Raw genomic sequence first — 15,365 nt, 5'->3', positions numbered from 1 at the left:
TGGTTGACAGAGGAAGAACAATGATTACAAGCACCACCCTCCTTTTGAAGCTTCCAGTCTGTTATTCGAACTCAATCAGCATGACAGAGTGATCTCCAGCCTTGTCCTCATCAACACTCACACCTGTGTTAACGAGAGAATCACTGACACGATGTCTGCTAGTCCTTTTGTGGCAGGGCTGAAATGCAATGGAAATGTTTTTGGGGGATTCAGTTCATTTGCATGGCAAAGAGGGACTTTGCAATGAATTGCAATTCATCTGACCACTCTTCATAACATTCTGGAGTATATGCAAATTGCCATCATACAAACTGAGGCAGCAGACTTTGTGAAAATTAATATTTCTTTCATTCTCAAAACGTTTGGCCACGACTGTACATCTTCATGGTATCAAAGTGTCAGTATTTGGATATGCTAAGTACCAAATTCCAAATTCCAAATTCTGATTCTATTGTATTTTCACTCAGAATTGATTGATAAGATTCAGATTTTTTTTTTTATATGCCTCTAACAGTATGATTTGTTGTTGGACAATGTTGACACAATGTCGTTGTGTTTGCTGGACATCTACAGACAAAGAGCAATCCTTTGGAGAGTTCAGGAAGTTCACTGTAATCTCAATCAGGTTTTTCAATGGAATTCTAGCTAGCTATAGGGCACAGTAAGTGTAGATCAGAGGAGATGAGTAGGCAAAGAGGGGCGAGGAGAGGAGACGAGATATCTGCAACCCAAGAATAGTAAAGCACCCTTTCCTGGCTCAAACTGCCAACCAATCAGCCTGTTACCAACCCTTGGTACATTTAAAAAAAAAATTGTGTTTGACGAGTTACAAAAAAAACGGACATTCAGCACGCTTATAAGGAAGGGCACTCAACATGTACGGCACTTATACAAATGACTGATCATTGGCTGAAAGAAATTGATAATAAGAAGATTGTGGGAGCTGTCTTGTTAGCTTTTGACATTATCAATCATCATCTGATACTGGAAAAATGTATGTTATGGCTTTCCATCTCCTGCTATATCGTGGATAGAGAGTTACCTGTCTAGCAGAACAAAGAGGGTGTTCTTTAATGGAAGCCTCTCCAACATAATCCAGGTAGAGTCAAGCATTCCCCAGGGCAGCTGTCTAGGCCCCTTTACTTTTTTCAATCTACACTAATGACCTGCCACTGGCACGAGTAAGGCCTGTGTGTCTATGTATGCTGTCAGCTACCACAGCAAGTAAAATCTCTGCAACACTTAACAAAGAGCTGCAGTCAGTTTTAGAATGGGTGGCAAGAAATAAGCTACACTCTTAGAAAAAAAGGTGCTATCTAGAACCTAAATGGGTTCTTTGGCTGTCCCCATAAGAGAACCCTTTGAAGAACCCTTTTTGGTTCCAGGTAAAACCCGTTTGGATTCCGTGTAGAATCCGTTCCACATAGGGTTCTACCTGGAACCAAAAAAGGGTTCTACCTGGAACCAAAAAAGCGTTCTACCTGGAACCAAAAAAGGGTTCTACCTGGAACCAAAAAGGGTTATCTTATGGGGACAGCCGAATAACCCTTCTGGAACCCTTTTTTCTAAGAGTGTAGTCCTACATATTTTAAAACCTAAAAGCATTGCATTTGGGACAAATCATTCACTAAACCCTAAACCTCTGCTAAATCTTGTAATGAATACTGTGGAAATGGGGCAAGTTGAGGAGACTAAACTGCTTGGCTCAGCCCTGCATTATAAACTATCATGGTCAAATGTATTGATGCAACGGTAGCTAAGATTGGGAGAGGTCTGTTCATAATAAAGTGCTGCTCTGCTTTCTTGACATCGCTATCAACAAAAAGTCCAACAGTCCCTAGTTTTGTCACACCTGGACTACTGTCCAGTCATATGGTCAAGTGCCACAAAGAGGGACAAAAGCAGCACGGCTGGCCCTTAAATGTTCACAGAGACCTAACATCATTAATAGCATGCATGTCAATCTCCCCTGCATCACTACTTGTCTTGCGGTTTAAATTATTAGCACACTGCTCAGACACCCATGCATAACCCACAAGACATGCCACCAGAGGTCTCTACACAGTCCCAAAGTCCAGAACAGACCATGGGAAACGCACAGTACTTACACAGAGCCATGGCTATATGGAACTCTATTCCACATCAAGTAACTCTTGGAAGCAGGCAAATCAGAGACAAAAAAACAGATAAAAATACACCTTATGGAACAGTGCATCCTGTGAAGAGGTACACACACAGTCAGACACATGCACTCTACACACACCTACATTGCAATATTGTTATATTGCTGTATTATGGATGTTGTATTGTAGATATGTTGTGGTAGAGTAGTGTGTAATAATGTGTTGTATTGTAGAGATTCCTGTAGATTAATATGTTATAATGTGTTGTATTGTAGAGATGCTGTGGTAGAGTAGTGTGTAATAATGTGTTGTATTGTAGAATTTGTAGATTAATATGTTATATGTGTTGTATTGTAGATATGTTGTGGTAGAGTAGTGTGTAATAATGTGTTGTTATTGTAGAAGAGATTTGGTGATTAATATGTTATAATGTGTTTATGTAATTTGTAAGATTGTTTTGTGGTAGATGTAGTGTGTAATAAATGTCTTGTGGTGTAGTAGTGTGTAATAATGTTGTTGTGTGATTGTACTGTTTTATTTTGTATGTAATTGCCTTAATCTTGTTTGGAACACAGGAAGAGTCGCTGCTGCAGGGCAGCAGCTAATTGTGACCGTAATAAAATACAAAAATACAAATCCTTGTGGAGGTGTGGAGGTCCGTCCTTGAATATTTCATGCAATTGAAGGGTGGTCGGCTCACCAGAGTGGAACACTTTATATTGGAAGTGACTCCCTCATCTGATTATGATTGTTATTTCAAATGTCACCATTACCATGCTATCCTCTGCTTGCCCCCTCTCTCGCCATCTCAATCTTACCCCTTAAAAAAATGATTTGGATGTAAATCGGCCGAAAATTTCTCGAGAAGAAAATGTTGTTTGACCTGGTATTTTTTAATTTTCTTATCTATTATATTCTGTTTCCCTGAAAGATTTAGCTCTTGCCACTTATAAACATGCAAATGCATACTGCTGATTGTCATAATCACGATTCTTCAAGAACGTTTTATCTCTTGTGCTCCCTCTCTCTCTCTCTCTCTCTCGTCATACTCTTCTTTGAGCTCACAATAAATTAACAATGTGCTATAAATCGTACTCTTTAGGCTTACTCTTTAACACCGCAATTTATCCAGGAAGGCAATTTATAAAAAATAATATTGATCAAAAACAATGTACATAACCGCAAGGTGTACTTGATCATGCATGATTAGCGCAGGAGTTGTTCAAGTGAGGCCATAACAGTGTTGTGGATTGACGTTGCTTCCTACCTGTCGCAGCCGCAGCCATTATTGCCCATAGGTGTAAGTGTAACCTCCATGCTGGCCAGTGCACCTTTCGGGACGGCAGCCTGCAGTGTGACTGTGAGCACAATACGACAGGCCAGGACTGCACTCGCTGTGAGAGGGGCTTCAAAGCCAAGTCATGGAAACCTGGATCCTACCTACCCACCCCCAACGGATCCCCCAATACCTGTACGTAGCTGACAGCTATACACTTCAAACATCATATTATACCAAAAATACTGTATCAGGCACGTTACTTGATGGATGAAGTAATGGCTGAAAAATAATTTGGGCCATCTGCTCTATACAGCCACAGAGTGGTGCAGCCGAAGCTGTCACATTTCACAGGAGAGAAGTCCGTTTTCTTGAGGAATTCTACAGATGTACACTGACACTGTATGCAGAAGCACCCTATTCTAAACTCACAAACTACAGCGGGAATGGGGGCTTGCCGCTTCCAATGACAGATTTGGTGCCTGATGTTCTGTACATTAAGCACTGAAAGCTGAAAAGCCTTCATCTATAAAAAAAATATATACAGTATATATAAATAAAGTCACTGATTCTCAAAAATAAATGAGTAAATCTCCATTTGTTTCTCTCACTCTCTCTCTCTCTGTCTGTCTGTCTGTCTGTCTGTCTGTCTGTCTGTCTGTCTGTCTGTCTGTCTGTCTGTCTGTCTGTCTGTCTGTCTGTCTGTCAGGTGAGGCTGCTGGGACTCTTGGCAGTAAGTAACAATCCTAATCAAACGGGATAGAGCTTGTTATCATTTCTTTTTCATTCTCTGTTCATATGCCATAAAAATTATTGTCTATCATATTATATAATTTATGTCCCTCCCCTCTGGTGTTGTGGTGGGTCCCTTCATGGTAATCACAATGATCACACTCACAACACATTTTTCCACAGTTTTATATCCCTCAGTGCTGGTCTATAATTCAAATGGGGGGAGGGGATTCAAAGTGTTTCAGTGTAACAGGTTTTGTAGATGAGGGCTAGCCCAAGGACATGGTGTGAGAGGGACTGTGAGTGTATGGGGGTTCTGTGCAGACCTAAAGATGTAAGATCTTAATTTAAGCCAGTTTGCTACAGCAGGACAATAATGCTGCAGCAACAGGAAATGTAAACTATTATATGGATCATAATTAATGGACATTTTTGTAGGGGTTGATACATTTTTTGTAAGGGAAAATCAAGTCTAAAATTTCAAAGTGGAAATTTAACTTCAGAAGCCTTTTTAAACCTCAAATGCACTATAAGTTTTACATTTCCTGTGATGCAGGAAAGTTTTTCCAAATTAAGATCGTACATCTGTATAAGAGATGCTGTACAGCCACAGCGGTGGTGGAGTAACCATATTGTTGAAAGCAAGGTGTTCTCCACAACGGCCAAACAAGTGATGGCTCTGTACATGTCTGTGGCAAGCGCAATCACATAATGGGTTGATTTGATGGTATATCCATGATCCGGATATTCCCATGTTAGTGCATCTGTTGATATAATTTGACTGTTTCTCTCTACCTTCTTGGTGTTGTGCCCTCTCAGCCCCCACAACAGTCCAGCCCCTGCCAACAACCACACCTGCGTTGGCAACTACAGCCAATCCACCCACAGACCAACTGCCCACAGTTGCCACTAGTATAGAAGGTGGGAGAGCAACTATGGTTGGAGTGTCTGACAGCCAGGCAGAGTGCCTGTCTAAAAGGAACATAGGCTGCATCCGAAATGACACCCTATTCCCTACATTGCCTATATAGTGCACTACTACTACAGAACCCTATGGGCCCTGGTAAAAAGTAGTGCACTATGGGCCCGATTCAGACTTAGGAAATGTACGCCTTTCCTACGCACCTCTCAGAAGTTGGTATGCAGACGTAAATTTTTTAGCTGCGTAACAGGCTTTGCAGGCGTGGTTCCCTTGCGTGCTCTGGATGAATTGAACTGCTGAAAACCTCCCACTTGCTGGCCAATATAATTTCTAGTGGAGTTTTCATTCAATAAGGTTTTCAGTACATTTATCTAAATCCATCCATTTAATATGGGGTAGCCTACCTTAGTTAGAAAATATACAGGAAAACATTTCAGAATATTACGGATCAATAAAAGGAAACCATGTAGGCCTAAATGCATATTCCTCTCCTTTCAGCACCAATTGGTAGATTTCAAAATATTATTATTATTATTTATAAAATAATATTTATATTATTTAGGGTTAGCAAAGTATTTATGAATTAAAAAAAAACATTTTTGGAGGGCCTTTATGCACTAAATATATTGGTAAATCAAAAATACAGTGGTTTGATTCATCCTGAAAGTTGCCATATTCAATTACTCCGTCCATGAATTATTGGACGGTGAGAAAGTGTACAATAGGGGTTGAACGGTAGTCCTATAAATCTACCCTAATAATCCTCACTAATCATGGAACTGTGATGACAACGGTCCAGTTGTTGTGAACCATGCACCAGGATCCATGTCTGCTATGTATGGTCTGCGTTCCATAATGATTCAAATAGGTTATATTGTTCCATATTATTGCACAACTTGTAATACCTTAGCCACTATTGCTAGCGATCCTCAGGAACAACCACACAAACGTGACAGAGGAAAGAAAGGTAAACTAACCATGCAATAGAATGATGCAAAATGTAAGGAAACTAACACTAAAGTCAGTGACAGTTATAAATGTATGTTGGTATAACTGACGGTGGCTACCGATAATGGCTAGTATTTTTTTCTAAATACAGAGAATAGTCTGCCGATTGATAAAAATTCATGAATCAACTTGGTAGGTTTGGCACTACACTGTCATTTGCGATAGGCTACAAAAGCCTATTGCTTGGGTCTCCACATTTCATATAAGTTATAAGGCCAGCATTTTATAAATGTCACTGTGGAAAAGGTGATATGTTGATATTCTTCAGTTTGCCACCATGTGACTGGTTTCACATTTGTCACCAGCGATCATATGGTCAAATAGATCTAAAACAACTGTCATTAATATTTTCAATCCCCTTACCTGAACAGATTACTCATGTACCTAGCTCTTATTTATAGCTCTTATCAATTTGTAAATTACAGTGCATGGAGAATGGTGTTTTTTCTATCTGAAAAAATTATGTAGATGATGTTCCACTTGGAACCAACAGGTTGCTCGACCTTATTCATAATTTCATCGTGCGTAAAGGTGGTGGAGTTATGAGGGAATTTAAGTCGAGGTCAGAATACGTTGTATCTGAAGACACACTTTCATTTCTTTGATCTCCTCCCCCAACGAATAGTGAGGTGAATAGCATGCTATTCTCATGCCTGTTCAAGATCAGACTACGCGTTGAGAGAAAATCGCATTAAAAAAGCAATTACGTTCCATTTAAGTGCACTTACTATAACTCGGGTATATGACAGACACAAGGTGCCATTTCAGACGCAGACAGCCTGAGAGCTCATCAACCTCCTGCCTCCTATTGACTTTTAAACCAGAGTACATTTACTAAAGCAGCACATACAGTAGAATGCGTCCCCGGTACATTCCTGATGACCAGGAAATGTGTAGTACTGCAAAGCTGAAAGGGAAGTATACTATAGTGTTGACGTAGCACAAAGGCAAAGGAGAAGAGAGGAGTTGATGAATCTTGGTCATTTAGTTTGTAGTAGTAAAGTGGCTGGTTGAGTATGAGTGTTGTATATCTCACCCATAGTTTTTATCAGCCCCACTACAGTAGTTTATGATGCATAGCATACTGGAAAGAATAGAAGATATTCATATCTGCATGTGTGTTGTGTTATCAGAGGAGTAAAGATGGCGTTATTTATAGTAAACATTTTCTGTGCGTGTCTGTCTGTGTGTGTTTGTGTGTGATGGTTTGCATTCATGCACATTTCTGTTTGTATTTGTATGCATTAATTTCTGTATGTGCGTGTGAGAGAGAGAATTTGTGCTGAATTATACTTCCATAGAACTGGATCTCCCAGAATGTCAGGCTGGACACAGGCCTAGTGATTTCTGACGTGTGTGTGTGCGTGTGCGTCAGTAGATTGGAACCACCTCATGGCTCTGTCTACTGCCGTGAAGTGACAAACTCTCACAGGCGCTGAGTGTGAGAGTTTTTACAGCTTGTGTTCCCTGTCAGTAGTGACTTCAAAACCTCACAAGTGAAAATGTCAAATTCCACAATACACTTGCACAGAAGAAATCTTTTAGTTTAGCTGTCTGAAAATAGAGAAATTCTAGGCTAGTTTGTAGAGTGTAGTAAAGTCTAAGGACAATCCCCACGGGAACAGCATAGGACAGGATACTGTACTGTGATTATGCCAGCTACTGTCCATTGGGAAAGTGATATGGTGTTAACAGTGGAGAACTTCAGGCTCAGTTGTCCATTTAGCTTTCACTGAAATGGGTCTTTGTAATGTTAATGCTCATAGTTGTACTCTGAGATGTTTAAAATGTTCATGATAGCTTGAACTATTCTAAGGTCATGGGAGGAAATTAGTCATTTTTTTATTTCATAATTGGAAGCCTATAGACACGTACAGGGCCGGATTAACGCAGAGGCTTACCAGGGCTAAAGCCCAGGCCAGTGGGGGGCCGAAGAGGCCGGAAAACAAAAAAATGTAAGGATATATATTTCTATGGTTGGTTGCGGCTGTTCGTTTGCCTTTTGCAGATTTCAAAATACAATTGCTGGAAAAACACAGTTTGGTGTTTTGGGGCTATAAAAAAAACGTAATCTTAATCCGGCCCTGGTCATGTCTCCCCCCATTTGTCCTGATGAATTATGGAATATGCTCAATATGAATACTCAAGAGGAAAGGTAATCCATGTTTATTTTTAAGCACCTTGCTCTGATACCTTTCTCTGTGGTGACACAAATCAAATCAAGCTTTATTTGTCACATGCGCCGAATACAACAAGTGTAGACTTTACCGTGAAATGCTTACTTACAAGCCCTTAACCAACAGTGCAGTTCAAGAAGAAGAACATTTACCAAGTAGGCTAAAATAAAAAGTAATAATAAAAAGGAACACAATAAGAGTAACAATAACAAGGCTATATACAGGGCGCACCGGTACTGAGTCGGGGGTACAGGCTAGTTGAGGTAATCTGTACATGTAGGTGGGGGCGAAGTGACTATGCATAGGTAACAAACAAACAGCGAGTAGCAGCAGTGTACAAGAGGGGGGGTGGGGTGTGTCAATGTAAAGTGTCCCTTGGCGATTTTTATGAATTGTTCAGCAGTCTAATGGCTTGGGGGTAGAAGCTGTTGAGGAGCCTTTTGTTCCTAGACTTGGCGTTCCGGTACCACTTGCCGTGCGGTAGCAGAGAAAACCGTCTGGAGTCTCTGACATTTTATGGGCTTTCCTCTGACACCGCCTATTATATAGTTCCTGGATGGCAGGAAGCTTGGTCCCAGTGATGTACTGGGCCGTTCGCACTACCCTCTGTAGAAACTTACGGTCAGATGCCGAGCAGTTGCCATACCAGGCGGTGATGCAACCGGTCAGGATGCTCTCAATGGTGCAGCTGTAGAACCTGTGGAGGATCTGGGGGCCCATGCCAAGTCTTTTCAGTCTCCTGAGGGGAAAAGGTTTTGTCGTACCGTCTTCACGACTGTCTTGGTATGTTTGGACCATGATAGTTCGTGGTGATGTGGACAGCAAGGAACTTGAAACTCCCGACCCGCTCCACTACAGCCCCGTCGATGTTAATGTCGTCAGCAAACTTAATGATGGTGTTGGAGTCATGTTTGGCCACGCAGTCGTGGGTGAACAGGGAATACAGGAGGGGACTAAGTACACACCCCTGAGGGGCCCCCTACTCTTACCACATGGGGGCGGCCCATCAGGAAGTCCAGGATCCAGTTGCAAAGGGAGGTGTTTAGTTCCAGAGTCCTTAGCTTAGTGATAAGCTTCGTGGGCACTATGGTGTTGAACGCTAAGCTGTAGTCGATGAACAGCATTCTCACATAGATGTTCCTTTGTGGTGCGAACGGGCGGTGTGGAGTGCGTTTGAGATTGCGTCATCTGATCTGTTGGGGCGGTATGCGAATTGGTTTGGGTCTAGGGTGTCCGGGAGGATGCTGTTGATGTGAGCCATGACCAGTCTCTCAAAGCACTTCATGGCTACCGACGTGAGTGCCATGGGGCGGTAATCATTTAGGCAGGTTACCTTCGCTTCCTTGGGCACAGGGACGATGGTGGTCTGCTTGAAACATGTAGGCATTACACACTCGGTCAAGTGAAGACACTTGACAGTTGGTCCGCGCATGCTTTAAGTACACGTCCTGGTAATCCGTCTGGCCCAGCGGCTTTGTGAATGTTGACCTGTTTAAAGCTTTTGTTTACATCGCTACCGAGATCATTATCACACAGTCATCGAGAACAGCTGGTGCTCTTGTGCATGCTTCAGTGTTGCTTGCCTCGAAGCGAGCATTAAAGGCATTTAGCTCATCTGGTAAGCTCGCATCACTGGGCAGCTCATGTCTGGGTTTCCCTTTGTAGTCCGTAATAGTTTTCAAGCCCTGCCACATCCGAGCGTCAGAGCTGGTGTAGTAGGATTCAATCTTAATCCTGTATTGACACTTTTTGCTTGCTTGATGGTTCGTCTGAGGGAATAGCTGGATTTCTTATAAGCGCCCGGATTAGTCTCCCGTTCCTTGAAAGCGGCATCTCTAGCCTTTAGCTCGATGTGGATGTTGCCTGTAATCCATGGCTTCTGGTTGGGGTATGTACGTATAGTCACTGTGGGGACGACGTCATCGATGCACTTATTGATGAAGCCGATGACTGAGGTGGTATATTCCTCAATGCCATTGGATGAATCCCGGAACAAATACCAGTCTGTGCTAGCAAAACAGTCCTGTAGTGTAGCATCTGCATCATCTGACCACGTCCATATTGAGCGAGTCACTGGTACTTCCTGCTTTAGTTTTTGCTTGTAAGCAGGAATCAGGAGGATAGAATTGTGGTCAGATTTGCCAAATGGAGGGTGGGGTAGAGCTTTGTACGCATCTCTGTGTGTGGAGTTAAGGTGGTCTAGGATTTTTTTTCCTTACCTGATTGCACAAGTGACATGCTGGTAAAAATTTGGTAAAACGGATTTAAGTTTGCCTGCATTAAAGTCCCCGGCCACTAGGAGCGTCGCTTCTGGATGAGCATTTTCATTTTTGCTTATGGCCTTATAGAGTTGGTTGAGAGCTGTCTTAGCGCCAGCTTCGCTTTGTGGTGGTAAATAGATGGGTACGAATAATAAAGATGAGAACTCTCTTGGTAGATAGTGTGGTCTACAGCTTATCATAAGGTACTCTACCTCAGGCGAGCAATACCTTGAGACTTCTTTAATATTAGACATCGCGAACCAGCTGTTATTGACAAAAAGACACACACCCCCGCCCCTCGTCTTACCAGAGGTAGCATCTCTGTTCTGCCGGTGCATGGAAAATCCCGCCAGCTCTATATTTTCCATTTCTTCATTCAGCCACGTCTCGGTGAAACATAAGATGTTACAGTTTCACGCAAAAGGCGTGGATCTGGGCCTGTTCCAGTGAAAGCAAGATATCCTTCTCGTCGGACTCGTTAAAGGAAAACGTTTCTTCCAGTAAGCGGTGAGTAATCGCTTTTCTGATGTCCAGAAGTTATTTTCGGTCATAAGAGACAGTAGCAGCAACATTATGTGCACAATAAGTTAAAGGATCAGAGGGAGATTTCATATGGTTTGAGCCAGTTTGCTACAGCAGAAAATGTATCCTGCAACAACAGGAAATGTGAATTATTATATGGATTATAATGGATATTTTTTATAGGGGTTGATAAATAGACTACAAGTTTGTATTTCCTGCGGTGCAGGAAAATTCTCAGCAACAAAAACATTGATCAATTTAAGATACTACATCTGTACCTAGTAGACGATTATGAATTTGCTCAAAATGAATGGTGTGAGAGTAGATTCTACTCTACATCCACCTACGATGCTTGGCAGTCATATTTTTTTCTCCAAATTAATTCGACATGCTTGTTCATTTGACAATTCTCACTTGTTTGTTAAAGTACAAAGGCAGCCTTTTTTTGACTTGGAGGGCTGATCTATGAACAGTTTGGATTATTTGTATTATAAAATCTATAGTCGATTGCATGTAAGTAACATAATAAAAAAAGTCCCCATTCAAATCTGTCAGTTTGAACTAGAGACCTGTTTTTTTATTTTATAGGATGCGTCTAAATTCACAGCATCTGCCGATATTTCACTTCCGCATCTGCGGTGAAAGGTGGCAGAGTTAGAGAGGTGTTTTGTCATTCCATGAGACATCCCGAAAATCGACCTTCTCACGAAAACGTATGTAGCGTCCGAACGGTTTCACCTACAAACTATTATGACCACTCTATGGAAAGGGGAGACTCTCACGAACACGATGTTGGTATCCGTTTTCCACAAGTGTCACGGGAGTCGTCTGAAGGTACCCGGAACCGGTTTTAAAGGATGAAGGTGTCACGCCCTGATCTGTTTCACCTGTCCTTGTGCTTGTCTCCACCCCCTCCAGGTGTGGCCCATCTTCCCCACTTATTCCCTGGGTATTTATACCTGTGTTTTCTGTCTGTCTATGTCAGTTTGTCTTGTTTGTCAGGTCAACCAGTGTTTTGTATCTCAGCTCCTGCGTTTCCCTAGTCTCTCTTCTCGCCCTTCTGGTTTTGACCATTGCCTGTCCTAACTCTGAGCCCGCCTGCCTGACCTCTCTGCCTGTCCTGGGCCTGCCTGCCCCTGACCCTGCCTGCTGTCCTGTACCTTTGCCCCTACTCTGGATTACCGACCCCTGCCTGCCTTGACCTCGTTTGCCTGCCCCTGTTGCTGTAATAAACGTTGTTACTTCAACACAGTCTGCACTTGGGTCTTACCTGAAATGTGATAGAAGTTAGTTTTGTGCCTACCCAAAAAAGGGTTTAAATATGTGTAAAAATATACAGTATACATGTGTGTATATATATACACACTACCATTCAAAAGTTTGGGGTCACTTAGAAATGTCCTTGTTTTTGAAAGAAAAAATAATAATTTGTCCTTTAAAATAACATCAAATTGATCAGAAATACGGTGTAGACATTGTTCATGTTGTAAATGACTATTGTAGCTGGAAACGGCAATTTTTTTTCATGGAATATCTACATAGGCATACAGAGGCCCATAATCAGCAACCATCACTCCTGTGTTCCAATGGCACGTTGTGTTAGTGTAACAGTATAACTTTAGTACGTCCCCTCGCCCATACCCGGGCTCGAACCAGGGACCCTCTGCACACATCAACAACAATCACCCACGAAGCGTCGTTACCCATCGCTCCACAAAGGCCGCGGCCCTTGCAGAGCAAGGTGCAACACTACTTCTAGGTTTCAGAGCAAGTGACGTAACTGATTGAAACGCTAGTAGCGCGTACCCGCTAACTAGCTAGCCATTTCACATCCGTTACACTCACCCCCCTTTCAACCTCCTCCTTTTCCGCAGCAACCAGTGATCCGGGTCAACAGCATCAATGTAACAGTATAACTTTACGGCGTCCCCTCGCCCCGACACGGGCGCGAACCAGGGCCCTTTGCACACATCAACAACAATCACCCACGAAGCGTCGTTACCCATCGCTCCACAAAGGCCGCGGCCCTTGCAGAGCAAGGTGCAACACTACTTCTAGGTTTCAGAGCAAGTGACGTAACTGATTGAAACGCTAGTAGCGCGTACCCGCTAACTAGCTAGCCATTTCACATCCGTTACATTAGCTAATCCAAGTTTATCATTTTAAAAGGCTAATTGWTCATTAGAAAACCCTTTTGCAATTATGTTAGCACAGCTGAAAACTGTTGTACTGATTAAAGAAGCAATAAAACTGTCCTTCTTTAGACTAGTTGAGTATCTCTGGAGCATCGGCATTTGTGGGTTCGATTACAGGCTCAAAATGGCCAGAAACAATGACCTTTCTTCTGAAACTCGTCAGTCTATTCTTGTTCTGAGAAATTAGGACTATTCCATGTGAGAAATTGCCAAGAAACTGAAGATCTCGTACAATGCTGTGTATTACTCCCTTCACAGAACCTCGCAAACTGGCTCTAACCAGAATAGAAAGAGGAGTGGGAGGCACATCTGAGCAAGAGGACAAGTACATTAGAGTGTCTAGTTTGAGAAACAGACGCCTCACAAGTCCTCAACTGGCAGCTTCATTAAATAGTACCCGTAAAACACCAGTCTCAACGTCAACAGTGAAGGGGCGACTCCGGGATGCTGGCCTTCTAGGCAGAGTTCCTCTGTCCAGTGTCTGTGTTCTTTTGCCCATCTTAATCTTTTCTTTTTATTGGCCAGTCTGAGATATGGCTTTTTCTTTGCAACTCTGCCTCGAAAGCCAGGATCCCGGAGTCGCTTCTTCACTGTTGACGTTGAGACTTTTAAAATGATAAACTTGGATTAGCTAACACAACGTGCCATTGGAACACAGGAGTGATGGTTGCTGATAATGGGCCTCTGCACATCTACATAGATATTACATAAAAAATCTGCCGTTTCCATCTACAATAGTTATTTACAACATTAACAATGTCTACACGGTATTTCTGATCAATTTGATGTTATTTTAAATGGACAAAAAAATGTCTTTTCTTTCAAAAACAAGGACATTTCTAAGTGGCTCCAAATCTTGGAACGGTAGTGTAAATATATTTCCTGAGCTGTCTTATATCTCCTAGATATAGAACAAACACTTCAACTTCTTGTTTCGTATTATTTATTTTTTGACTGTTATGAATGTTTTATTCAAAGCGTTTCTCTGGGCTATAGTAGTAAAGGCCAAATTCAATATATATATATACGCTGCTCAAAAAAATAAAGGGAACACTTAAACAACACAATGTAACTCCAAGTCAATCACACTTCTGTGAAATCAAACTGTCCACTTAGGAAGCAACACTGATTGACAATAAATTTCACATGCTGTTGTGCAAATGGAATAGACAACAGATGGAAAATATATGCAATTAGCAAGACACCCCCAATAAAGGAGTGGTTCTGCAGGTGGTGACCACAGACCACTTCTCAGTTCCTATGCTTCTGGCTGATGTTTTGGTCACTTTTGAATGCTGGCGGTGCTTTCACTCTAGTGGTAGCAGGAGAGGGTCTACAACCCACACAAGTGGCTCAGGTGATGCAGCTCATCAGGATGGCAATACATCATGCGAGCTGTGGCAAGAAGGTTTGCCGTGTCTGTCAGCGTAGTGTCCAGAGCATGGAGGCGCTCCCAGGAGACAGGCCAGTACATCAGGAGACGTGGAGGAGCGGTAGGAGGGCAACAACCCAGCAGCAGGACCGCTACCTCCGCCTTTGTGCAAGGAGGAGCAGGAGGAGCACTGCCAGAGCCTGCAAAATGACCTCCAGCAGGCCACAAATGTGCATGTGTCTGCTCAAACGGTCAGAAACAGACTCCATGAGGGTGGTATGAGGGCCCGGCGTCCACAGGTGGGGTTGTGCTTCCAGCCCAACACCGTGCAGGACGTTTGCATTTGCCAGAGAACACCAAGATTGGTGTGCTCTTCACAGATGAAAGCAGGTTCACACTGAGCACATGTGACAGACGTGACAGAGTCTGGAGACGCCGTGGAGAACGTTCTGCTGCCTGCAACATCCTCCCAGCATGACCGGTTTGCGGTGGGTCAGTTATGTGTGGGGTGGCATTTCTTTGTGGGGACGCACAGCCTCCATGTGCTCGCCAGAGGTAGCGCTGACCATTAGGTACCGAGATGAGATCCTCAGACCCTTGTGAGACCATATGCTGGTGCGGTTGGCCCTGGGTTCCTCCTAATGCAAGACAATGCTAGACCTCATGTGGCTGGAGTGGTGTCAGCAGTTCCTGCAAGAGGAAGGCATTGATGCTATGTACTGGCCCGCCCGTTCCTCAGATCTGAATCCAATTGAGCACATCTGGGACATCATGTCT

The 15,365-nt window shown here is 42.8% G+C and overlaps 1 protein-coding gene across 3 annotated transcripts in view; it reads left to right on the top strand.

The window, feature by feature from the left end:
• The window catches only part of ntng2a (netrin g2a), an 85,264-nt gene that overhangs the window by 52,889 nt on the left and 17,010 nt on the right, over nucleotides 1-15,365 (top strand). For all 3 annotated transcript variants that reach the window (XM_070446915.1, XM_070446914.1, XM_024003081.2), the window contains exons 4-5: nucleotides 3,422-3,594; nucleotides 4,109-4,132. In XM_070446915.1, coding sequence (XP_070303016.1) covers nucleotides 3,422-3,594; nucleotides 4,109-4,132 — 197 coding nt within the window. The remainder of the gene's footprint in view (nucleotides 1-3,421; nucleotides 3,595-4,108; nucleotides 4,133-15,365) is intronic.

The sequence above is a fragment of the Salvelinus sp. IW2-2015 genome, linkage group LG15, assembly GCF_002910315.2.
Source record: "Salvelinus sp. IW2-2015 linkage group LG15, ASM291031v2, whole genome shotgun sequence".
In the NCBI taxonomy this organism is placed as follows: domain Eukaryota; kingdom Metazoa; phylum Chordata; class Actinopteri; order Salmoniformes; family Salmonidae; genus Salvelinus; species Salvelinus sp. IW2-2015.
This window is presented reverse-complemented; position numbering and strand designations above follow the sequence as displayed.